Source organism: Camelus dromedarius, chromosome 10 (assembly GCF_036321535.1).
Source record: "Camelus dromedarius isolate mCamDro1 chromosome 10, mCamDro1.pat, whole genome shotgun sequence".
NCBI lineage: Eukaryota > Metazoa > Chordata > Mammalia > Artiodactyla > Camelidae > Camelus > Camelus dromedarius.
Window position 1 is genome coordinate 30,339,115 of NC_087445.1, and position 27,747 is coordinate 30,366,861.

Here is a 27,747-nt window from a genome sequence, read left to right on the forward strand (position 1 = left end):
CAAGAAATTCTTCAACATGTACACCAGGATACACACAGTAGGTTCAAAACAGCACTTTTTAAAACAGCTAAAATTGGAAATTGCCCAAATACTATCAATCATGGATTAGGTAAATGTACTGGGCATGTTAATAAAATGGAATAATGTAACAGTGAAAAAATATAGCTATATGGATGAAATCCCCCAAAGTTGCAAAAAAGTTGAAATCTATTATATAAACAAAGTTCATATAGGCAAAACAAAATACTGTTTAGAGATACACATGTCAGTAATAACACTAAAGAAAAATGATCATAAAAGTCAGAACAAGTAGTTTACCTCTAAGGGAGAGAGAGAGGGAGATGTGTTCTGGTAGGGGCACACAGGAGACTCTAAAATGGAACTGGCATCATTCTACTTCTTAACCTTGGTAGAATTACACAGGTGTTTGCTTTATTATTCTTGAACTGGACATATACATTTTATACATTGGTCTATATATCTTTCACAACTTTTTAAAAATTACTTTTAAAAGTTAAAGTATTAGCAGCCCAATCTTTATTTTCAAATGGCAATCAATGTTTACTTACTTACAACATCCTCGAGAGAACAGAATTATACTCTCACAATTAACAAGTCTGAGGAAGACAACATACCTTATACAGTCCAAAGCCAGGATCAACAAGAAAATCTTGAGTTGATGTAGACGGCTGACTGGAAGGTCCCACCCTTGGGGATTTTTTTACTTTAGGTGGACTATTAGAACAGGGTTTGGTCTGTACATCAGTCTGTTTAGACGTGCTAGGAAGGTCAGGGTCTGGGCGAACTAGTAGCTGAATTATATCATTCAATCCAACATCATAGTCAAATAAAGTATATCCATTTTCCAACTGGAAAAAAAAGATAGAAAAAGATTAAAATACTTCTCTCAATATTCAATCTTTCTACAGCTTTAGTTACCTAAATGTCTTAGCCTAATTATTAAAATAAAATTCGCAGCATTGCAATTTGGCGATCTTGAAACCATTTCTATTACTTTATGGCCTCTGATGTCAGCATCTTCTCAGGACCTCAGTAAATTCTTTAGAACCATTCTATATTAACTATAGGTAACACTGATAGCTACTGAAACCAAAAATGTATCATTGTTCCTGTGACGTTACCTAGGCAGAAAAACTCTGTTTCTCACCAAGCTTTGTGTATTTTAATAAACAATGCCTGAATCCACTGCAAGAAAGAAAAGGTGAATTTTCCAAGTGAGCTGTTTAATGACCTTGTGTTCATAGAAACATTAAGTTAACCATTTTATCTTTCTGAAGCACTGTCAGTTTTTTAAAAAAATCAAGCAGAAAAGAATTCAAGCAAGAATAATTACAATTCTTGATCATGCTATTCCAACTTGCCCCAAGTTCTCTGTAAAGGTGATTCAAGTTGTGTTATGAAAATTATTCCAGGATGAATAATGAATACGTTATCTTGCAACTTACCCATATTTTGGCAAGGTCTCTGTAAAGAACTGAGTTGCGTCCACCCACTACCCCCACCGACTCCCTCCCAAATATGTTGAAGTCCCAATCCCAAGTATCTCAGAATGTGACCTTATGTGGAAATAGGGTCTTTACAGGGGTAATCAACTTATGGGGTGGGTCCTAATCTACTGAAATAGGTGTCCTTATAAAAAAGTGAACTTTGGACAAAGAGATACACAGGGACAAGGCAGCCCCATGACTGGAGTGATGCATCTATAAGCCAAGAAACATCAAGGATTGCTAGCAAAGTTTAAGAACCTAAAGGAGGCAAGGAAGGATTCTCCCCTAGAGAGACAGAGAGGATGGCCCTGCTGACACCTTGATTTTTGGGCTTAGAGCTTCCAGAATTGCAATAAATTTCTTGTCTTAAGTCACCCAGCGTTTGGTATTGTTACAGAAATTGTTATTGAAACCCTAGGAAAATAAGTTTCCACTTAGTTTCTTCATAAAATTCTTTTTAAAATTCAGTTGGCCATTTCACTAAACTTGAAGATCATAACTCTCACTTCCCCCAAAACATTACCAATTTAATCACTGTTCATTTTTCCCTCTTTCTATATAATGCCTGTCACCATCCACAATCCTAACACAATAAGGCCATTTGAGAAGTCAACCGTAAAGGAAAAATGAAAAGTCTGTCCTTGAATGACAAACTTACTGATGTACTAGATAAATAACTTTAATTCAAGTGGTCCAAGAACACACTGAACCCACGCCTGCACACTACAGGTGTTCACTATTGTTAAATAGAACAAAGGATTGAGAAATTCAAATTTCCCAGTGGGGGAATTAAATTACAACTTATCTCACAGATAGTTAACATGCTTATTTCAAATAAGCCTAAGGAGTCTCCCAAGTCAGCAAGCAGATAAACCCTTACAGGATAGAGTGTTAACACTGCTTATCTGATTAAAAAACAAAAATTTCTAATCCTTAACTCCTGGAAAAAACTCAAGGAGCAAAAAGCTACACATTCACACCTTTATTTTCACATTCTTCAACAGCCTTCCTCTGGTTCAAGTAAGACCACACTAATTCTGAAACAACTGAAAAAGCACACTTTGATTAAACATACAGCTGTTGCACATTATGACAATTACAAAAATGCCATGTTCAAAGCAGGGGAAAAACCCCCAGCAGCACAGAACATGCAGATTAACTGGTAGGGTATGCCCCAAAATGAAGATAGCTGCTAACATGGTGAAATAATGGGAAATTCAAAGTATTTCCATAAACATTTTTCCATTGATATTTGAGATGCAAGTTAGAGGGACTCTGGGGGCATTCTTATACGCAGTCCCTCTGACTAGTTTCTACCACGTGATCATAGTAAATACAAGCTGCTTCAAGAAGTACTTGGTTTAAAGGAAAAGCAATATTTTAAGTCAAACACTAAGCATTATCAAGGCATAAAGCCCTATAACAGAAGTTACGCCCACATTAACATGTAATCACCTCTTCTCAATTCTTCATGCTTGCTTTAACAGTCACTTGAACCCAGGTTATCTAGTCCTTCCCTAATTCACAGGTACCCTCCCAGTTTTCCTGAAACAGTGATTGTTAACTACTGCATAGTAAGTTCCACAGTGGCTGAGAAGGCAGGGGGAAATCATTCCTCAGAGGCTATAGATAAGGGATGCAGGTGGAGGGCATTAATAACGTTCATCTGTCACATCACACAACACACACACGTCCCTTTAAATAGGCCAACACTTATTTTGTATTCCATGTAAAAACAGAGTCGAGGGGCAAAAGGCAACTACTCAGTTTTTCTTCAGCTCTGGTTTATGTCCCACATTTACAATCTGAGAATCCCTACAGTGGTATAAGGGAAGGAGTAAGAAAAGGACAGAGTATCCTTTAAAGGAGAAAAAACTCTGGATTCTCAAAAGATTTAGAGATCCACCAATGTAACTCTTCCTTAAAAACAAAAAACCCCTCCAAACCCCAGGGTGCCAACTCAACTTCCCAAAGAAGAATATCCAAATGAGGTTACCCTACTCTAACCAAACTTACAGCCCTGAATTGCTCTCTCCATTTTGACTCTCAAAAAGTGAAGTCAATCACACAATTACAGCTACTCACATTTAATTTGCATATAGACCACCTGGGGACCTTGTTAAAATACAGATTCTCCTTCAGTAGGTCTGATGTGAGGCTCCCAGGTGAAGCTAATGCTGCTAGTCCTGCTGATCCTGGGACCATACTTTGAACAGTAAGAAAGTGGTAGGAGGCTGACTACCCTTCAATATTCATTTTCAAACTCTGATGTTCATCAGAATCTCCCATTGGTGTCTTGTTAAATTCCACCACTTACAATTCTGGGGTGAGCTGAGCATCTATAATAAATATCCACAAGTGATTGTGATGTATACAGAAGAGGAAAAGCAGCCGACCTCACATACAAAGATGGGAAGGATCATTTACATCATGAAGACTGTCAATTTGTGGGGCTTTTTATGACATTTTTCACTATGTGGCAATAAGGCATCTTGAGGAAGGGGTGCCTTTTTCTAATGAACACAAAGTCATTTTTACAGGATAAGGTCAGCCTTATAACACCAATTTAGTAGTTGCTTGCTTTAGGTACGTTAATCTTTCCATCTACTGTAGACTCCAAAGAGGAAAGAACAAAGATAATAATCACTACCATGGCTACTTGTCAGCTCGTAAGGAAGTAAACACAGCTGGAGCAATGTCTTCCTTCTCTCTCACTCAGTGGGGCACCCAAGGTCCATTCCTAATTCCTATTGGTTTATTGGTTAGTGAAATCAAAGTGGTGAGTTATCAACTGTCCTGGGGTAAGTAGTACAAAAGGTTGTTCTCCTTCAGCAGTTTTTCTCTGAACCTGGAATAGCTTCCTGGTTTACTGGAAGTCTACTTTGTTGCCTTGAATTTAACCCAATCCCTACTTTTTCCTCAAGACAGCCAGATGCACATTTTTCTTTTTAGCATAGTTGACAATTAGACTGTAGGGGTGTTGCCCAGGAATACATTTTCAGGCTTCATTTCTATCTCTGCTGAAGTCACCAAAGTATTCCAGGAATTCATGTACTATTGTCCCTAGCTAGAAAATAAAATTCAGAAGATTTGATTACAAGCTTTTGATTTTTGACCCCAAAAATAAAAAGATAGCCACTGGAGGCACAGCAATATAAAGCTACAAAGTGTTTAATACATATACATTTATTTCTAAAGCAAGGTTCATACCTAAATTGAACACTTGTTTTGTACAAGTCAAACACTAGAGCAACAATATAAAACTGGCTGCAAACAAATATCAAAGATGCTATCGCTTATTTAAAAACAAAGTAAAACAACCTCTGACTCTTCTTTCTCAGAGTGTAATCGTGTTTCTCTAAAATTTCTGGGCAGTTTTCGAAGGGTAAGCCTATGAAGGGGAGAATTAATACTCCTTTCAAACCCTTTGGCTGCAGGAAAACGGCTACTTCTACCAAATCAAAGAGAGCTACACTTATTTCAAAACAGAGGATTAGAGCCAAACTATGGTCTATCAACTGGAGGATGCCAACTTCTTTAGTGGATTAATGTTTGTTTTGTTTTTTTTTTTAAAGAAAAGAATAAGGTAAGTAAAATAGGATGGGTCTAGGCCTCTAGGTACAGACCACGAGAGACTAGTGGGTGGGAAAAATCATCAATGGGCCAGACCACGGCCATACCATACAACCACCAGTGACGCCCACAGACACCCTCACCGCCAAAAACACTTTCAGCCTTCAAGTATGTACCGCTGGCTATGCTCCAAACTGCTCTGCTAAAAGCTTGAGTGAGGGGCCTACAAGAAGGTAAGAAGTAAGAGAAAAACAAGCTTTTTATACTGCTTTTCACTGTGGGAAAAACACACCGGCTAACACTTGGCAGTTTAAACCTGGTCCCGGGCTACATCAAGAGCTCCTTCAACCCAGGTCTCTAATCTTCCCCACGACAGATTTGATCCTCCAAAAAGAGGTGAAGGAAGCGGGCCAGAAGTTCTGGAAACCCTTAGCATCTTTATTGTATACAAATTTCTTCCACAGTGAGAAGGCCGACTTAGGGTCTTGTTCCTGAGAGGGGGGAGTATCTAAGTTTCTATTTGTGAGCCGGGAGCGCGGTAGAGGTACGGAAGCGATACAAGCCGTTAGCCGGGTCAGCGCTGCCGGGAGCCCGAGCCGCTGGCCCTTCCCACCGGCACTTTGGCATGGCCGCCACAGCCCGATGCCCTCCCCGCCCTCCTGGGGCCCCGGACCCACCGAGCGCGGGAAACAAGGGAACCCAGGAGCTCTGGCTGACTGTGCCTCTGGTTGCTGCCCCGCTGGGAAGGGAGGTGAGGTCTCCGCATTCCGGGTGCCCCCACCTCCGACCCACCTGTACTCGGGGCAGGCGGAGATCCAGCTGCACTCCATCGGCGGGCCCAGGGCCCGCACTCTGAGCCTCACAGGCAGCCAACCCGAAGTGGAGCCAGGTGCGCTCTGCGCGCGCGGTGCACCAAGCCCTCCCGCCGCCCAGCCCACGCATCCTGGTGGCGCACCGCTGCCCTGGCTCGGGCTTCCCGAGGGGTGCGGTAGGCGCGCCTCACCTGCTTGCCCCGGTAGAAGAGGCGCTGGCACTCCGGTCGCACGTCGAATAGCGCCCACACCCGTTCGCGCAGCTCCTCAATTGTGGCTTTGCGAGACACGTCCTCAATGGTGCGCGTCTGTGAGCCGTCGATGGTGCGAACCTGGATCCACATCTCGGCGCGGGGAGAAGGATCCGGCCCCGCTTTGTCTCCCCCTGCGCTTGGGGCGCCGTGCCCCGCCCGGCCCGCGCCGCTTCCCCGGCGGCTCTGGCTTTCCCCGGCTAGCGGGCTAGCGGGCACACAAGGGAGGAAGACCAACCACACGCCGGGCCAGGCAGGCGGCAGTGAATCTTAGACCGCGCGCCCGCCCAGCAGACCTGAGGAGGGAAGGAAACCGGAACCAGTCGGAAACGCGGCTGCTACCACAACCCCCACCTCACAAATAGGAGGAAGCCTTGTCTGCACCGCGCCGAGTGTTTACTTATACAGCTCCAGCTCCCACATGGAGGTCACGGCGCCAATCCCGATCTCGCGAGATCTACGCCGGGCTCCGCCTTAAAGAGGAAGGGACTCGGGAAGTGGCTATAGACCAGAGGGAACTAAAATGGGCGGACGCGGGGAGGGCGGGGCGGAGGGGCGGGGCTGCCGAGAGCCGTTACTTGCCCCGCCGCCTGCACCTGGACCCTGGACACGCCCTCTAGCCTTCGGGTGTCTGGCGGTTACAAGGCCGCCCACGCGGGTTACCGCTTTAGCCGTGGTATCGCGACTCGGGGCGCGAGCTACGTCTCAGGTCTAGCCGACTCGTTTCTGTGGTCTAAAAACACACCAAAGATAAGAAACTCTGACGTGCACTTGTATGATTATGAAAAGGGGGGAGGTGCGTGCAGGCTGGCGCGGCCTAAATTTGTGAGAAAGCGCGTAAGGAAATGATGCCGCTCCACCGCACTCAGCCAGATATCGCCAGCCACGCGGCCTGGCGGGGCGGGCCACCCGGGAAAGCCCCTGGGGACCCTTCTGCTTCGCGAATTCGTTTCCCGCCGCGTCGGAATGCTGCCTTCGCGCGGAAACCCGCTTCCTGGCGTTTCCCGCCGCTTGGCCCAGGTGGCGGCCCTAGGCCTACAGACCGCGGGGCATGCTGGGATCGTCCTCTCAGGCCCGCTGCGCTCTCATCGGACTCTGGGCCACGGACGTGTTGGTGCCGCCGCTCAGAGGGCCGCTCGCCAGAGCTGGACGTTTCCGTTTGTGGACCTTCCGTATTAGTGAGCCTTTGGCCTAAGGGATTGCGGGGTCGTGGAAAACGCTTTTAAGGGATGCAAAATTACAAACCTCCGAAGAAAGGACTCCGGAGAGCCTACTAGGAAAAAATTCTCAGAAATAGGCCCAAAGCAGCATTGCCTAACATACCCAACGGTGGGCTTATTTAAAATGAAAATGTCTTCTTAAGAAGGAAGAGAGCATATGAAAGTAGAAAAATTATATATATAATATATATTTATATATATATATAAAAAATTCAGACTTTAATATTAGTCAAATTCAATAACTTGTATATTAAGACTGCTGCAAATTATTAGCGTAAAGGTAGAGCGGCATTTTTGCGATAACCACTTAAAATAATTGCAAGTATAGAGAAATTCAGTAGTATCAAAAAAATGGTCTCAACACGGGAGGGACAAAAAAATAGAATATATACACACATTATAGTCTCTGCTCTTGCTGAAAATTTTACATTCATTTATATCCTCTGAATCTAACTCATCTTGTCTGCTCCTGATTTAAGTAAAGTAAATACTGAGTATTCATTACATGTATAAATGTAAAAATCATTTTTAACTTGCCTCGATAAGGGATCGCTATTTGGTATTATAAGGATATGCTATGCCCATGTGGAGGCATGTTAAGAATTTATTTTTTTAAATTCTCTGCTCACAAAGAATTTACAATTCAGTTCAAATAAGATTTAGAAAAAGTGAAAATATTAAAGAATAATTTAGTACTAAACAGTTCACTGTTGGTTAAAACAGCAATTAGACATGAGACAAGGGGGGCTAGGGAGCTTAAGGCTAGGGGTACAACTTGACCCGAGTTAAATGGCATATTGTAATGAAGGCAGCATTTAAATGTTCAGTTCATAGGCTGAGATACACCTGAATTGTAAACCCAGTTTTGTTGTTTACTTAAAATTTGACATTGGACAAATTATTTGCTTTAATTTCCTCAGTGTAAAGAGGAGCTTATAGCATCTAATGAATGTAAAGTGTTTGGCATAGAATATCTCTTGGTAGTACCCAATAAATTATTTTTGTGCTAATATTATGGAGAGACTTTAGATAAGCGGAGAATGCCCAAGGAGAAGAGAGTGCTTAAGCAAAGACAGAAGGTATGCATTTTTACAGGTCAGAAGAGATTGCACGTAAGAGAAAGTTTGACTAAAGAGAGGGACAGAGTGTGAAGATTAGCATTCAAAGCAGTAGATTTTGTGGGCTCCAAGGAGAAACTAAAATTTTTAAAGGAATCCACTGAAGTAATTAAATATGCCTTTGTAAAGACAGCAGAAAGAATGTGGAAGGATGCCTTAGGGGAAAATTAAGGGACAGGGGAGAAAAAGGAGATGCCGTCAAAAGCTTTTTAAAGAGGCAATCGTCAGTTTTGGTGAACTTTGCGACAGTGAGTAAGGGAAGAAATGGTAGACTAGAATATTCTAGAAAATCAAGCCTATCAGACTTGTAGACTGTGTGGGGATGAGGGAAATGGAATGGTAAGAATACTTATCAAATTTCTAGTTTGGGAGACTTAAATGGATGGTTTGGGTATTTGGTGATGCTCTTAACTAGAAGAGGAAGCAAGTTGGAAAAATGCAATGAGTTCCCTTTGCCCTGTGTTGCATTTGAAATGCATCCAAAATATAAATGGAGATATCTGAGGGACAGTTGGAAATACAAGTCCAAAGTTTTGAAAGGAAGTAGAAGAGTTCTGAAAGAGGAACTAGTCAAGATCTCCTGTACTTACTCCTGTGAGAATTTATCTTTCTTAATGTGGTGGGTCTTTAATGGAAAACCATGGGGAAGTGGAGGGGGAGACTACTACTGTCAAGACTGTTGTCAAAATTGGGTATTTACTGCGGCTCTATATGATTTGGAAGCTAGTCAGTGTGGATCCCAATTGTTTGGCAGGACAGGGTTTAGAGTTATGAGACCTAGAAAAAATATATTTGTCCTGTGCAGACCAAATTAATTACATCTGGAAACAACCTTGTGTATGTAATAAGTTACTTAGGATATAAATAAAAGTAATTGTTAAGTAGTGATTCCATAAGTAACAAAATAAATCCTTCTGTATTTCCATACACAATACATGTTGTACCTAAGTTTTTCTCTTTTTCCCTACAATGCTGTTGTTGTTTGCTTAGGAAGCTGCTCAGTTGTTAAAAAAAAAAAGATAGTTCTCTGACAAAAACCAAATATCATACAGTTCTGATATATCATGCCTTATTACCAAATGTGTAGCTGAAACAACTTAGATGTGAACACGGAAAGAAAAGAGGAATTATTTACATAGAAGAGAAGCAAATGCTGAAGTTTATGCTATCACTCATGACTCAATAGTTCTCCAAGTAAAAAGAAGCAAAACAGAAAGATAAAAAATTTATTATAGAACTAATTATTCTAGAATCTTATCACTCCTCAGAATATCTCATTTTCCCAACTAATGTCTCAAAATCAAAAATTTATATATATATTTAAAAAAGGAATTCCATTCTGGTCTTGAAAGCTCTAATTACTACCTTTCATCTGCACATCTGTGCTGATTATCTTCCTGTTTCTCTGCTAGGGCCACTCTCTACCTGTCCACTGTCCTGGAGTCCAAGGGCAGGGAGTACATCTGTGGGGTCAGTGCTCTCAGGCTTCCAAATAAGTTTGGCCAGTGGAGAGGAAGCACAGAGAGGAAACTGCAGAATGGGAACAGAATGAGGTCAGTATATTTATTCCCCTGACTTTCTCCCTGAAAGGTCACCTTGGGCTGTGTGTTGCCTTCCTGGAAAGTCACTACTCCTCCAAAAGTGACCTGCTCTGCATGACTCACTCTTCCATGTTCTGGTAACCTCTCCCTTCCCTTGTTGCTTTGGGTCTAGGGATTGTAACATTTTTACAGTCATAAATTCATAGATATTCCTTCAGTTCCCTATACCTTTGCCCATAAACCACCTTGTTTTTTCCTTTTTTAAAAGAATTGAAGTACAGTTGATGTACAATATTGTATGTTTCAGGAGTGCAACATAGTGATTCATAATTTTTAAAGGTTATGTTCCATTTATAATTATTATAAAATGTTAACTGTATCTCCTGTGTTGTACAGTATATCCTTGTAGTTTATTTTTTACATAGTAGTTTGTAGCTCTTAATCCTCTACCCCTATCTTGTTCCTCCTCCCTACCTTCTCCCCACTGGTAACTACTAGTTTGTTCTCTATATCTGTGAGTCTGTTTCTTTATTGTTGTATTCACTAGTTTGTTGTATTTTTTAGATTCCACATGTAAGTGATATCATACAGTATTTGTCTTTCTGTGTGACTTATTTCAGTTAGCATAATACCCTCCAACTCCATCTATGTTGGGGCAAATGGCAAAATTTTGTTCTTTTTTATGGCTGAGTAATATTCCATTATATATACGCACACAAACATCTTTATCTTCATCTGTTGATAGACCCTTAGGTTGCTTATGTATCTTGGGAAGTAAATAATGCTGCTGTGAACATTGGGGAGCATGCATCCTTTCAAATTAGTGTTTTTGTTTTTTTGAATATATATCCAGGAGTGGAATTGCTGGGTCATATGGTAGTTTTATTTTTAGCTTCTTTTTATTATTTTTAAATTTTTTGGGTTGGGATGGTAATTAGATTTATTTATTTATTTTTAGAAGAGGTATTGGGGATTGAACCCAGGACCTTGTGCATGCTAAGCATGTGTTCTTTCACTGAGCTATACCCTACCCCCCTATTTTTAGCTTTTTGATAAACTTCTATACTATTTTCCACAGGCCCACACCCTTTTAATTGGCCCCTGGTGGGGAAACATTAGAAATACCTTAAGTAGAGGTTTTCTGTTATAATCCCTGAGGCTTTTTTTGTTAAAGAATTATATGTTCTAAGATGTGAATTAGAATTTCCACTGACTAAAAAGCACTTCATGTGGTTCATTACTTAAACTAGAAATATTTTAGAGGTTGTCCTCTTTTCATTAGAGTCACAGATTTTTATGCTAGAAATCTACTTCAGATATCATTCTGGTCTAAGCTCTTTAACAATTGAGAAAATGATTTGTACAGGAACATGTGATCAATGAGTGACAGTGTAAGAGCTTAAATTTCCAGTGTCCTCCCTCTTTAGCCAGTGTTCTTTACCCTTCAGCTGTCCCTCTTTTGTTTCTCTGAAAGCTTCCCTGTTCACTTTGTCCAGAGAATGATCCTTGTCCTTCCTGTAGTGAGTGCCCTGGTTCTTTGGAATACCTACCTCATGATTCAAATAGGAGTAGGGGCCTGAGATTCTCACTAAAGACTTAAAATTTATCCCTGTTTTCAGTCTCATGCCTTCTCCTGCCTCCCAAGATCGATCCTTCTTATTGCTCAACTTTTCTGAGGGTATTAGGATCAATTCAGCTCAGATTTGTCCACTGAAGGCTATTGGGGTTCAACTTCCTGATGGTGGGGTCAACTTAGTGTTCAACTTCCAATTACAACTTGCTGTGCAAAACAAATTTTAGAGGTTTAAAATAACAACAGTCACTTTACTATCTCTCACTTTCTGTGGGACAGGAATTCCAAAATGGTTCAGTTGGAAAGCCTGAGTTCTGGCTCAGAATCTGTCATGCCATTGCAGTTAGATGCAGTTAAAACTGTAAGAATGGGAGCTAGAGTATTTGGAAACTAGTCTTCCTAAGACGACTCTGGACTTCTCCACATGGTCTTTCTCTTTGGGTTTTCTCACAGCATGGCCACCTCAGAGCAGTCAGGCTGCTTACATGATGGTTGAAGACTTCAACCAGTGAGCAAAGGGTAAGCTATATCACTGTTTTTTCTTTAATTTTTAAAATTTTAATATAACTTTCAAAGCTTACTTTACATTTAGTTTTTACAAAATATTGGCTATATTCCCCGTGTTGTACAATACATCCTTGAGCCTATCGTACATCTGGTAGTTTGTGTCCCCCTTTCCCCTACATCTGTGTTGCCCCTGCCCCGAACTAGTTTGTTGTCTGTATCTTTGAGTCTGCTTTTTTTTGTTACATTCACTAGTTAGTGGCAATGCTAGATTCTACATATAAATGATATTATACAGTATTTGTCTCTCTGTCTGATGTCTTTTAGTTAGCGTAATATCCTTCAAGTCCATCCATGTTGCTGCAAATGGCAAAATTTCATTCTTTTATGTGGCTGAGTAGTATTCCATTGTATATGTGTGCGTGTATGTGTATATGTGTATGTATATATATACACACACACACACACATATGCACACATATACATATACATACCACATCTTTATCCACTCATATGTTGATGGACACTTAGGTTGCTCCCATATCTTGGCAAATGTAAATAATAATGCTGCTACGAACATTGGGGTGCATGTATACTTTTGAATTAGTGTTTTGGGGTTTTTTGTTTTTTGTTTTTTTGGTATATATTCCCAGGAGTGGAATTGCTGGGTCATATGGTAGTTCTATTTTTAGTTTTTTGAGAAACCTCCATACTGTTTTTTCACAGTAGCTGCATCAATTTATATTCTCATAACAGTGTACAACTGTTCCTTTTTCTCTCCATCATTGCCAACGTTTGTTATTTGTGTTCTTTTTGATGATAGCCATTTTGACAGGTTTAAAGTAACATCTTATTGTGGTTTTGATTTGCATTTCCCTGATGATTACTGATGTTGGGCATCTTTTCATGTGCCTATTTGCCATCTGCATTTTTTCTTTGGAAAAATGTCTATTCAGTTCGTCCACCCATTTTTAAATTAGGATTTTTTTTTCTTTTGATATTGAGTTGTATGAAAGCTGTATCACTTTTTATGGCCTAGTTTGAAAGTCACATAGTGTCAATTCTACCATATTCTTTTACCAAAACATTCACAAAAGCCTACTCAGTTTCAGGAGGGAGGGGATAAAGACCCCAGTCCTTAATAGGAGGGGTAGCAATGTCACATTGTGAAAAGAGCATATGGGATGGGAGATATTATTGCAGCCATTTTGTGGCAATAGAATCTGGAACATAACTTTTCTATCTATTTTTTTCCTTTTTTTTTGTATGATCAAGAGGTTTTAAATTATGAAATACATTAGTCATACAAAAAAGGTATAGAGAATAATATAATAAACATTTTTGTATTCACCACCTTGCTTTAGATATAAAACATTTCAAATAGTTAAGATGCCTCTTTGTTTACATTCCTTTTTCTCTCTCTTTTCCAAAGAGAGAAACATTTTCTGAAATTGGGTATTCATAATTGTCATGCCTATCTTTATACTTTTAATACATTTATCTCTAAGCAATGGTAAATTTGAGGTCTTTTTAAAAGTTTGTTTTTGGTGGGGAGGTAATTAGGTTTTTAAATTAATTTATTCATTGATTTTTAATATGTATTTTTATTGAAGTTTACAATGTGTCAATTTCTGGTGTGCAACATAATGTCTCAGTCATATAGGAACATGCATATATTCATTTTCATATTCTCTTTCACCATAAGTTACTACAAGATATTGAATAGAGTTCCCTGTGCTATGTAGTATGAACTTGTTTATCTATTTTTTATGTATTGGTTAGTATCTGCAAATCTCTAACTCCCAACTTATCCCTTCGCACTCCCTCCCCTCTATCATAACCATAGGTTTGTTTTCTATCTCTGTGAGTCTGTTTCTGTTTTGTAAATAAGTTTGTCTTTTTTTTTTTTTTTAAGATTCCACATGTAAGTAATATCATATGGTATTTTTCTTTCCCCTTCTGGCTTGCTTCACTTAGAATGACATTCTCCAGGGCCATCCATGTTAGTACAAATGGCATTATTTTATTCTTTTTATGGCTGAGTAGTATTCCATTGTATAAATATACAACAACTTTTTTATCCAGTCATCTGTCAATGGACATTTAAGTTATTTCCATATCTTGACTATTATAAAGAGTGCTACTGTGAACATTAGGGTGCATGTGCTTTTTTGAATTAAAGTTCTCCTGGATATGTGCTCAGAAGTGGGATTGCTGGATCATATGGTAAGTCTATTTTTTGTCTTTTGAGGAATCTCCATGCTGTTTTCCATAATGGTTGCACAAAACTACATTCCCACCAGCAATTTAAGAGGATTCCCTCTTCTCCACACCCTCTCCAGCATTTATCATTCATGGACTTTTGAATGATGGCCAATCTGAGTGGAGTGAGGTGATACCTCATTGCAGTTTTGATTTGAATTTCTCTGATAATTAATGATATTGAGCATTTTTTCATGTGCCTATTGGCCATTTGTATGTCTTCATTGGAGAATTGCTTGTTTAGGTCGTCTGTCCATTTTTGGATTGGGTTGTTTGTGTTTTTGTTATTAAGTTGTATGAGCTGTTTATATATTCTGGAAATTAAGCCCTTGTCAGTCTCATATTTTTCAAATATTTTCTCCCATTCCATGGGTTGTCTTTTTGTTTTGCTTATGGTTTCCTTTGCTGTGCAAAAGCTTATAAGTTTAATTATGTCCCATTTGTTAATTTTTGATTTTATTTCCATTGCTTGCGGGACTGCCCTAGGAGAACATTGTGAAATTCATGTTGGATAATGTTTTGCCTATGTTTCCTTCTAGGACATTTATAGTGCCTTGTCTTATGTTTAAGTCTTTAAGCCATTTTGAGTTTATTTTTGTGTATAGTATGAGGGAGTATTTTGACTTCATTGATTTACATGCAGCTGTCCAGTTTTCCCAACACCATTTGCTGCAGAGACTGCATTTATTCATTTATTTTTAAATGGAGGTACTGGGGATTGAACCCAGGACCTCGTGCATACTAAGCATGTGCTCTGCCACTGAGCTCTACCCTCCCCACTGGAGCCTTTTTAAGCTTTATATAACATGATTCTTTATAACATTGAAACTTACTTTTTAACTCAAGGATTTTGGTGGTTTTTTTGAGATTTATTTGTTGACATATAGCCCTAGTACAAACTTTCTTAAAGTTTCAGATGGTAAATATGTTAAGTTTTTGTGGGCGGATACTTTCTCTTGCAAGTACTTTTTCTGCAGTTGTAGTACAAAAGCAGCTCTATTCAATACGTAAATGAATGGTATACCTGGGTTCTGATAAAACTCTATTTACAGAAATAGGTGGCAGAGTGCAGAATTTGGCCTCTGGGCCATAGTTTGCTGACCCCAGCTCTAACATAAAATTAAGGACACTTCAGATATCTTGTGTTCCCTGAAAGTTATTTTAGGTTATAACCCATCCCCAACCCCAACCTTCTCATGCTTCTCTGCCTTAGGAAGAAATTTTAGAAACACTGACTTAGGAGTAAAATTGCAAGATTTGCTAAATTTTGATTTATGAAAAGTCTCACTGGTCTCCACTTTTCATCTTTTATTCTTAAGGGTAAAGGTCAGTAAACTCCTGCCTTTAAACTCCTCTAGCCACCCTCCTTTGAAGTTGGAGTGGCTCTTTCCTAGAGAATTTCAACTCATATGTCAAAATTTCCCACAAATGCCACTTCCTCCAGAATGCCTTTCCTGATACCTCCCAGCTGAAGAAAAGGCTTCCCCTGTATTCCTATACTTAGTTCATGTCTCTAACTCTTAAACTTAGAGCTGTAATTATTTGTTTGCATGACTGTCTTCACCATTAAATTTTTGATCCCCAGGGGAATAGAGACTTATTCTATTTATCTTTTGTTTTCTAACACAAAATTTGGTAGTTGGTACCTAAATATACTTAACAGGTGGTTGTTGAAGGATAGAAGGGAGGAAGGGAGGAGCTGGAGTCTATTCAGGTGTCTTCTTGGAACAAGAAACAAATTTGCATAATTTTCAGACCTTTAAAGGCAAACTTACCTCTCTTCAGCTTTCTTCCCCACCCAACCTTAGAGCATTTCTTCATGCCCTCCTACCTTCTCTTTGCAGGGAGGTAGATTATAATGTCTTTTAAAAATACAGATGGTTATAATTTTGCATAGAAAAAGCTTTGCTGAGCATTTTCTTGTAATCTAAATTCCTAGGTCCTAAGATGTTGAACACCCTCTAAACTATTACTATTTATAAAGAAGGATAAGAAAATTGATGTAATAATAATAGTTTTTTGGGGGGGTTTTTTTGCCTGGACTAGAGGAAAAAAATACAGTGTTTCAAGCTCACTATTATAGTACTAAGTTTGCTGTTAGGATTATTGTCTGTGAAGGAGAAAAGTTATTGACATTAAAGTGTTTTCTATAGAAAGGTGTTTCGCCCTCCCCATTTTCTAATTGAAAACACATGTTGATATTATTTTGCAGATTTGCATGAGCAAGAAATACTATATAACTTTTCCATATCCATTTAGCAGTTAGATTAATTAATGCAGACTTAATGAAGTTATGTGGCTTGATGGAAAGAACATGGGCTCTAGGATCAGATAGACCTGAATTTGAATCTGGGTTCTGCTCATTAGCAGCATTATGGTATTGGGCAACTTATTTAATGTCTCTGAGCTTTGATTTCTATATCTGAAAAAAGTATAATACCTCTCATAGTGCCGCAAGAACCAGATGAGATAAAGTTTCATTGTATAGGCACTCAATAATGGTTACTTTCCTCTGTTTTTGTCACAGTATCTGAATGCATTCAGTCGATAGAATTTATTTTGGTTTTCAAATGATTTTGTTGGTGATTTGAGATAATAAAGAATTTGGGATGGAAGCATTGTTGTCATTTAAAAAAGCATTTTATGACTTTGGATTTATGAGCTTTAGGGAGCTCTTTCCAATAGTGTTTCTGTCAGTGTTTCTGAAGATAGAGATAAATTATGCAGTACTAAGATCTGCTTGGCAAATTTACATATATCTGAATTATTTTGGTGTTTAATGAGTTCAACAAGCAAATAATAGTATTTGTGAGGCCCTTTAAGCAGCTTTCTATCCTCTTATGAAATCCCAGAGGATTTCCAAAACTCAGAAAGATCTACTGTCTCCCTTCTCTCTGCTCACTCCCAGACTCCAAAACAAAAACCTAAAGTATAACTTTGTTACACCAAAAGCAAAACAGAAAACAACACAACACAACACAGTTTCGAAATATTTACAACAACATGACAGTCCCATTTTCTCATTTTACCCCTGGTACCTAAAATGCTATTTACACTATGCAAATAAACCAGATACATCTAATGCACTCCTTCCAAAACAATACTATTAAAATTACGTTTTATAAGGTTTCCATGCAGTGAGGGAATTTTATTATCTCCTCTAGGTTGTTGAAAGAGAATTTTTAAAGAAAATTTAGCCTACATATTTTCTTTTACAAACTACCACGATTTTTTATAATGAGCATTAGTATAATTTATTGACTACAGTGTATTTTAGCAAAAGACTACATGAGACTGGGGAATTAGAAGTGACTACTTTGGGCTAATCATAGCTTTTCTGGGCTATCAACTTCCTGTCTGTAAATTGAGATGAGCAGGAAAGGTAGTATTGGTTTAGTATAAACTACTCACTCTTGGCTGGTGAGAGCTTAATCTTTGGAGTCAGCTTTGGAGTCAACTGTGTGAGGCAAATGTCAGTTTCCACAACTGTGATTGATTAGGTACCTAGTAGATTTGTGGTAAGAATGAATGAGATATCACATGTAAGTACCTAGTGTACCATTCATACCATCCAGTGAATGTTGATTGCCGTTGTCAGCAGCAGCTATGGTCTGGACCCAGAAGTAAATTTATGCGTGAGTTTTTTGTAATGATAATTAAGAATTTCTTCTTCATCACGTACTTGAGATATACTTCTAGTATTTCATAGATTTTGCTGCCTAACAAAGCACCTCAAAACTTAGAGGCTTAAAACAGCCATTTATTTAACTCATTATTCTATGTGGTAATAATTTGGACTAGGCCCAGCTGAGCAGTTATTCAGCTCTCATATGATGACTGGGTGGTCTAGAATGGCCTCGCCTGAGATGGCCTGTCACTGTACCACATGGTCTAGCCTGGACTTGTTCAATATAGTGGATGTGCAGGGTTCTACAAGAGCCAGTGGAAGCCAGCAAGGTCTCTTGAGGCCTAGATTTGAAATTGGCACAGTATCAATTCACCAGATTATGCTGAGCAAAGTATGTTCTAAGACCAGCCCAAACTCAAATAGAGGGAAAATTGACTCCTCTTTTTAAAAAGAGGAGCTGCAAAGATTCATTGCAAAGGGGTAGGGAGGGAAATAATTATGGCCATTTTTGTAATGAATCTAAAACACCATCTACTGCCAATCCTTGTCATAATAGATTACCCACTGGTAACCTTTTTATGGCTTTAGTAATCTTGTTACTTTACTTCTCATAATCTTCCTATCCTTCGGTCTACCACAAATTATTGTTACACATGTGCTTCATATATTTGCTGGTACAGGATGAATTTTTTTGTCACATGACCAGTTGATGCTGGTAAACTTTGATCTACCTGAAACTTGTGACCTAATATCATTTTATCTAATCCCTGCTAAGCCAAAAATACATACTTTTTGAATGACCCCTGAGAATATATCATGATGCAATCTGAAAAACATTAGGAATTATTGTGGATTTTTAAATTTTAATCCCTAAAAATAAAAATAGTTTTTAAGAATATCACAACAATATGTAATTTCTTAAAACTTTCCACAAGTCCCAGTACCACGGACTCAAGATAAAAAAAAAAACTGACAATATTGAGTGTTAGCAAGAATATAGAGCAAGTGAACTATACACTTATGATGTATTCACTTTACCATATATGTATTATAATATACATAAACATAATTTTATAGATGTCCTTCCTAGAAAAAGTAGGTTTTAAAATTCTGTTAGTGGTATAAATGAAAACGAATCCTATCCCTGGCCTCAGGATTGATCTGTATTGAAAAATTAAAAAGCTTCTATTCTTCCTCCTCCTTTTTCAGAGATTAATTAGGGAGAAGGCCCAGTATAAGAATTTGATCTGGTGGAAAGTAAAGAAAAGCTAAATTTAAAAGCTTCTTAAGTGTTCTACAGGTTCCTAACTTAAGGATATTGATGAAAGATTGATCTCTTTTTTGGGGAAAGGTATGGTACATGCATATACACCCATATGTGTGCATATGTATGTATTTGTGTGACCATGTGGGTGCATATACTCTGTGCACACATGTGCATGTGTGTGTGCGCGCACATGGATGTATACATGTGTGCATGTGTGTTTTCCACTAGATTCTCATAGAAGGAGTGAGGAGGCATAGCTTTCCTCTAAAATAGCAAAGATTTCATGAAAGGGTGTATGCTTTGAGTTCCAAAATTCTGCTGAAGATCCCAAGGACTATTATTCTAGATATAATAATGCAGATTTGGGGAAATATTCAGCTTCAGATGAATTCCCCTAGGTAGAGGTGGGGCACAAGGCACAGAGCCTAAGACCAGTACGTCACTCCTGTGTTAGGGCAAGAATATTTCTAAAGTAGGGTTAGCATCACATTGTGAAGGGAAAAGGAGGAGCTTTCTGGGTCAAAGTGAACTTTGAAGGAGGGTGGTAGAAACAAGTCTAAGAAGTAAGATGCTGGCCCAAGTGCACCCTTATTTCTATACCTTTGGACCTATAACAGCCAGTTCTGTATTTTCTCCTACACTGTAATTCACTCTGTCTTTCCCATAGTTTTTCAGGAAAGCATAGTACCCATTCTGCAGCCTTGTGTTAGTGGTGTTGTGGGGACAGTGGGCAGGGAATTGAGAGACAAGGCAGTAAACAGAAGAACGGCCTTACCACCTCACCTGTCCCTAAGGCCAGTGTAACTGGAACAACAGGGTAGAGGATGGTGATCCTAGAATTCAGAAGGCCACAGATAGTGAAGTGAACCAAACCTCCCTGTAGAGGTGGTGATTAGGAGTTAAGTGACCACAGAGAAGCTGCTACAACATGGACAAATGCAGAAGGGGATAAGAGACCAACCCCCTGAGGTGAGGCAGGGGTGGGAAAGGTAGGAGAGAGCCAGCAGACACTTGGCTCACAGTATGGTTTAGGAGCTTTGGTAAAGAGACTGGAATGATGTGTGACTGAGAAGAGATGAGAGAATTAGAGCTATTAGATTTTTTTTTATGTGTTAAAATATCCCATGTGTATAATTTTAAAAAATCAAAATTAAGAGCCAAAATGTATTTGTATTTAGCTTCCTAATATCATGAGAATATGGAGGACAAATTGAAGCAAGGGACAAAGTTTAAAAAGTAGGATTATACTCAAAATATATTCCTTGAGGATTTCAACTATTCTGAATTATATTGGTGGGAAGAAATAATGGATTAGAGATGAATGTGGTTGAAATTGGTGCATATCCAAAGCAACTTTATCCAAAGTCAGCAAATACACTAAATGAATTATAGTTGTCAAAAAATTAAAAAAAAAAAAAAAACAAACCCAAAACTCAAGGAAGGCGAATGTAATTGAGGCAGGGTCATAGCCTTGTCAGATTTTGTATTCAGTAACTTTAGCAAAGTAACTCTTAAAATATTGCTTGAAGGTTTTTATATGTCCTGTGGTTTGGGAATCTAAGTAGAAACAGAATAGATGCCCCTGAATGCCTCCTTTGAATCAGAAAGTCCAGTCAGGCCAATACTAGAGATATTAGTTGTGCACAGAGGAAGTATGATTTCCCTGTATCATTTCTGGGCTCAGTCCCAACCCATATATTGTGATTAATTTGGTAACTCTGAATGTATCCCAGTTTTTGAGCAGTCAGTTCAACCATGGTGTAGTCATTAAAGCATCTAGTCCCACATGGTTATTCTATTTGCTATTGTATATAGAACTAGTTTATTATTTCCTGATAAATTATTTGCAAGATTTCTGAAGGGCTTTTTTTTTTCCCCTCTTCACATTGGTAAGCATTTATATGTGACTTAAAGGTACTTGGTGTTTTAAATACTTCTCATGTTGTATTAGTTTGCCAGGGTTGCCATAGCAAAATACCACAAAGTTGGATGGCGTAAACAACAGAAATTTGTTTGGAGGATGGAAGTCCAAGGATGATCAAGGTGTCCACAAGTTTGGTTTCTCCTGGAGCCTCTTCCCTTGGCTTTCAGATAGCTGCATTCTCACTGTGTGTCCCATGGTCTTTTCTTTGTTGAGTGCATCCCTGGTATTTCTTCCTCCTCTTATAAGAATATCATGTTGGATTAGGGTCTTAGCATTATGACCTATTTGATTTTAATTACTTCTTTAAAGTGTTTTATCTCAAATACAGTCACATTGTGGATTAGGACTTCGACATATGAATTTCGGGAGATGGGAACACAATTCAGTCTATGGGATATTGCTACACTCATGAACTTGAAATTGTCTCATTACCCACTTTCCTTCTAAGATTACAACTTACTACTCATTACAAACAGCAAAATGCCTTATGTAAAGGATGAACTGCTATTAAAAAAAACAGAACTAATTTAGAAATTTAAATTTACTTCAGCCAGGTAGAACCTCAAATTGGTAAGAGCTGAAAGAATTTTAACCACATGTTGAATATTAATCTTAGAATATTCACTTATCTAAAATGTTAATAAGCTCACTGGCAAACAAATAACAGAAAACAACTGTGTAGAAAAAGCACTGTGAGAAAGAATACAATGATCTGATTTCGTTTACTTTGCAAAAAACAAAAAAATTCCAGATGAATTTTTTCAGAGCTATTTTTCTTTTTAGTAGATCAGATTAAATCCTAAAAATAGCCCAATAAAGAATTTTGCTTTCTAAAGCTAGATAGTTAAGATGAAATATTTTCCTTAAAAAACAAAAAACTCAATCAAATGAACAATTTCTAAAAATGCTTAGGGAGAAAAGAAACAGTTTAGTATACATAACCCAAAGAGATAAAAGCTGTAGGTATGTTTTGTCTCAAGAATAGTTTTAGAAAAAGAAGAAAGAGTGTACTGAGACAAATCATTTTGAAAGATAATTGTTATTCTGATTTGGCTTTCCTGATGTGAATGCAAGAGAAGAAGCCTTGTGGTTGCTTGGTTGGTTTGTCTGCAAATCTGGAGTGGCTTTTGTATGCTGGCAAGTTTTGGTATGCTTGTTCTCAGAAATTCGCCTTATTTTGAAAATCCAAACCTTTCATTAGGGTTTAAAATATGATGTCATGATCACAAAAAGTTGTAGATATAAAAGATGTTTTTAATTTGCTTTACAAAATTCAAGTTAAAAAATTTACAATCTGTTCCTTTTCTCCAGCAACAGTAACCACAGATATTATCCACTGTAAATATCTTAATTTTTGTCAAAAATCCAAGTAATATATTTTTGTTATTGCTGCTCAGTGATGTTTTCTGAGACAAAAGAAATGTTTATTATCCATATGCCACATTTAATAATTTCTAGAATGGCTTATGGAGATCAAAAGGAAAAGTCTTTCTACTTTCATTTTTCTCACTCTGACACTGGTAAATAATGCACTTCAAAATGCACTTTAAAACAATGGTAAAAACATTTTGTAGGGAGTGGAATGACATGTTCAAAGTTCTGAAAGGAAAAAATCTGCAACTTAGGGTAATCTGCTTAAAAATATTATCATTTATAATAGAAAGGGTAATAAAGAATTTCTTAGAAAAGAAAAAACTAAAAATTCACAATACTAGACCTACCCTAAAAGAAATGTTGAAGAGTATTCACTGAAGAGAAAAGAAGCAAGAATCTATAGAAGAGACAAAATCATAATAGGAAAGGCAAATATATGAAAGGATTGAAGATCATTTAAATAAGCCTTTAAAATAGATTAAAAAGGAATAAAAGTTGTAAAAGTGATTAAAACTACAATTAACAGTAAAAGGATAAGTATGAAGATATAAACTAGGACATCAAAATCACAAAATGTAGGGGAGGGGAGTATAAAATGTAGATCTTTTAGAATGTGTTTGAACTTGAATAACTATCACTTTAAAGCAAGTAAATATATTTATGGGTCAACATATTTGAATTCCATTGTAACCACAAATCAAAAATATAGTAGGTTCACAAAAACCAAAAAGTAAGGAACTCAAGCATACTACAAAAGAAACCCATCAAACCACAAAAGGAAAAATAAAACAAAAAGAAATGAACAAAGAAGAACCACAAAAACAACTGGAAAACAAGGATTAAAATGGCAATAAGAACATACCTATCAATAATTACTTTAAATGTCAATGAGCTAAATGTGCTGATCAAAAGATATAGGATGGTAGATTGGATTAAAAACCAAAAACTTTCAGTATGCTGCCTGCAAGAGACTCACTTCAGGGTGAAAGACATACAGATTGAAAGTGAGGGGATGAAAAAAAATTTTTTTATACAAATGGAAATTACAGGAAAGTGAGGGTAGTAATACTCAAATCAGACAAAACAGACTAAAACAAAGGCCATAATTGAAAGAATTAATATTGCTATAATGGCCATACTACCCAGAGCAATCTATAGATTCAATACAATCCCTATCAAATAACCCAGGACAGTTTTCACAGAACTAGAACAAATAATCCTAAAATTTATATGGAATCACAAAAGACCCAGAATTGCCAAAGTAATACTGAAGAAAAGAATGAAGCTAGAGGAATAACCATCCCAACTTCAGACAATACTACAGAGCTATATTAATCAAAACAGCATGGTATTGGCACAGCAACAGACATATGGATCAATGGAACAGAATAGAGAGCCCAGAAATAAACTCATATACCTATGGTCAACTAATTTTTGACAAAGGAGTCAAGAATATACAATGGAAAAAAGACAGCCTCTTCAGCAAGTGGCATTGGGAAAGCTGGACAGCTGCACGTAAATCAGTGCAGTTAGAACACTCCTTTATACCATACACAAAAATAAACTCAAAATGTCTTAAAGACATAAGCATAAGACAAGACACTGTAAATCTAGGAGAAAACATAGGCAAAACATAGGCAAAACAATCTTAGCAATGTTCTGCTAGGGCAGTCTACCCAGGCAATAGAAATAAAACAAAAAATAAACAAATGGAACCTAATTAAACATACAAGCTTTTGCACAGCAAAGGAAACCATAAGCAAAACAAAATGACAACCTACAGAATGGGAGAAAATATTTGCAAATGATGCGACTGACAAAGGCTTAATTTCCAGAATATATAAACAGCATATACAACTTAACACACACACAAAAAACAACAAATCCAAAAATGGACAGAAGACCTAAATAAGCAATTCTTCAATGAAGGCATACAAATAGCCAATAGGCTCATGAAAAAAATGCTCCATATCACTAATTATCAGAGAAATGCAAATCAAATCTACAATGAGGTGTCACTTCACACCACTCAGAATGGCCATCATTCAAAAGTCCACAAACAATAAATGCTGCAGAGGGTATGGAGAAAAGGGAACCCTCCTACACTGCTGGTGGGAATGTAGTTGTTGTAGCCATTATGGAAAACAGTATGGAGATTCCTCAAAAAACTAAAAATAGACTTACCATATGATCCAGCAATCCCACTTCATATATCCAGAGGGAACTCTAATTCAAAACAATACATGCACCCCAATGTTCATAGTAGCACTATTTACAATAGCCCAGACATGGAAGCAACCTAAATGTCTGTTGATAGAGGACTGTATAAAGAAGTTGTGATATATTTATACAATGGAATACTCAGCCATAAAAAATATCATATGATCAGCAATCCCACTTCTGGGTATATATCTGGAGGGAACTCCAATTCGAAAAGATACATACACCCCAGTGTTCATAGTAGCACTATTTACAATAGCCAAGACATGGAAACAACCTAAATATCCATCAACAGATGACTGGATAAAGAGATTGTGGTATATTTTTACAATGAAATACTACTCAGCCATAAAGAAGAATAAAATAATGCTATTTGTAGCAATATGGGTGGACCTAGAGATCATCATTCTAAGTGAAGTAAGCCAGAAAGAGAAATACCGTATGATATCACTCATATGTGGAGTCTAAAAAGAATAGAAAAGAAAAGAAAAAAAAAGACACTATGAACTCATCTACAAAATAGAGGCAGACTCACAGACATGGTAAACAATCCTATGGTTGCTGGGGAAAGGGAGTGGAAAGGGATAGATTTGGGAAGTTGAAATTTACAAATGTTAGCCACTATATATAAAAACAGATTTTTAAAAAAAGCTTATTCTGTATAGCACAGAGAACTATGTTCAATATCTTGTAATAACCTTTAATGAAAAAGAATATGAAATGAATATATGTGTGTATATGCATGACTGGAACATTGTGCTGTACACCAGAAATTGACACATTGTAAGTGACTGTACTTCAGTTTTAAAAAGTGTAATTTGAATAAACGAACAAACAAACAAAAAAACTACCTAACCTACCACTTAAAATAATTAGAAAAAGAAGAACAAAGTTTAAAGTCAGCATAAGGAAGGCAATAATAAAGATCAGAGAGGAAATAAATAAAATAGAGATAAAAAACAATGGAAAAGATCAATCAAACCAGGAGCTGCTTTTTTGAAAAGGTAAATAAAATCAACAAACTACTAGGCAGGCTCACAAAGAAGAAAAGAGAGAGGACCCAATAAGCAAAACAAGAAATGAAAGAGGAGAAATAACAACTGATAGCACAGAAATACAAAAAATCATAAGAGGAAACTATGAACAGTTATATGCCAACAAATTAGACAACCTAGAAGACATGAACAAGTTTGTAGGAATATACAGCCTGCCAAAACTGAGTCAAGAGGAAACATAATTTGAACAAACCAATCACTAGAAGTGAATCTGCAAGAAGACTGGTGGCTGGTGGGCAGGATATGGTTAACTTTACAGAAGCACATCAGTTTATCCTCTGGCATCTGCCATGCAAGTTATCTATTTAATGAATGTTTTTCTTCCAATCGTCTCCAATAGGGAGTATCAAAAACTCTTTTTCTTTATGTGGTGGGAACAACTTGGAGTTAATGCCTTATGGGAAAGAGGAGATGGAAAAAAAAGTTGAAAGATAAATTTCTTGCCGTTCAAAGATTCCAGTGTGCAGTAATTCCAAAAATGCCTTTCTGGAGATATCGTATGTTACCAAATAACTTGTTAAATAAATCTCTTTTAAAGATATGGCCAGCTCAGTACATATGAAAAAGATTGTATTACCTTTTTCTCCTTCCTTGCCTCACTTGCCTTTTCCCCTCACTCTTGCCTCGCTGGGACTTAATCTCCAATGAATAATTAGCACAAAGTTTTGCTTCATGTTGTTTTCTAAGAAATCTGAGTTAAGGAAATGGCCCTCGACACTCTCCAAATGGTTGATCTTAGAAAGGGAAATATAAATACATAGGTAAGCAGTTATAAATTTTGAAAGGCAGCTAGTCTTTACTGACCTTCTGAATAGCCATATAGCATCTAATCAATTTTATTTACATTTATCACTTAGTTTGTGTCAGCAAGCCAGTGTCCGTGAGAAATTCTTTTAAGATTGCTAGTACTAAATATTCTAATCTCTGTGTCAGAATCCAAATAGGATTGACATTCTGATTTAGAAAATATTTTAATGAGATAGTCTTGACCATCAGTGATAAAAGTTTGTGCTGTTGCATTAGTTCAGCAATGGGCTTGTGAAATGCTGATTTAATCCTCACACCTTGAAGCACTGAACATATTGGAAGACTACAAGCAAGTTCCTGGATTTTCATTAAATTAGGCAAGAACTAAAGATGTCTTGAGGGCATCTTGAGCTCTGAGTTTCCCTGGCTTTCTGATTTAACAAAGCCTTAATGAGGTGACATTCAGTTGGGGCACAACTGAAGGCAGTGCTTTTAACTTAACTTTTTTTTTCTAGGAAGACCTAATCAAACATGCTGAGTAATTTTATTTCTTTGTTCAATTATTATTTTCTATATCACTGTATTCCATGTTATGCTGTGTAACAGAGTCTAGAGATGTACATACTAGTGGGAGTGGCCTCCTCAGGAGGATGGATGTGGGGAAAAGATCCTTACAGGCTCTGGAAGCAGGCTTGAGGCTGTTTGGACAGAGCCCTTCGTGGTCCTAGGAATCCCAAGTGTGAGGTACTGGATCTTGGTAGGCATGTCCCTTGTCTTAAGGACCTCGTCCTATAGGGAGGGACCTGAATTAAGGAAGGCTAGATGGAACCCTATTAAGTAGAGGACTCAGGGCAGGGCTTGTGTCTAGGGGTGATACAGGAGCTTAGCATGATCAAGGAACAAAAAGACTGGTGAAACTAGAAGGAAGTAAGCATGAGAAGCTGTGGCAATAAGTTGATACTGATGAGCTAAGTTTGAAGACCATGAAAAGGCATTTATTTGGATTTTTGTTTTATTGGTATCTTGTTTGCAGTCAGACTGTACTTAAGTCTGTAGAACCTTAAGTGAGAGTTGATTGGGACCTTGTCTGAGGCTTATCTGCAAAGCTTTTGGACTGGAGAACTTTTGAAAGAAGGGACTTGAGATTTCAGCTAGTCTGTGGTCAAACAG

The 27,747-nt window shown here is 37.8% G+C and overlaps 1 protein-coding gene and 1 long non-coding RNA gene across 2 annotated transcripts in view; one reads left to right on the forward strand and one right to left on the reverse strand.

Annotated features, from left to right (window-relative positions):
* Positions 1–6,581, reverse strand: part of UHRF2 (ubiquitin like with PHD and ring finger domains 2) — a 76,254-nt gene extending 69,673 nt beyond the window's left edge. The window contains exons 1-2 of the mRNA XM_010993417.3: positions 6,085–6,581; positions 636–869 (exon numbers count right to left, since the gene is read on the reverse strand). Coding sequence (XP_010991719.1) covers positions 636–869; positions 6,085–6,237 — 387 coding nt within the window. The 5' untranslated portion in view covers positions 6,238–6,581. The remainder of the gene's footprint in view (positions 1–635; positions 870–6,084) is intronic.
* Positions 6,582–6,996: 415 nt separating this feature from the next.
* LOC135322342 (uncharacterized) overlaps positions 6,997–27,747 on the forward strand; it is a 94,656-nt gene continuing 73,905 nt past the window's right edge. Inside the window, exons 1-3 of the long non-coding RNA XR_010382870.1 lie at positions 6,997–7,322; positions 9,895–10,035; positions 12,050–12,115. This is a non-coding gene — a long non-coding RNA (uncharacterized LOC135322342). The remainder of the gene's footprint in view (positions 7,323–9,894; positions 10,036–12,049; positions 12,116–27,747) is intronic.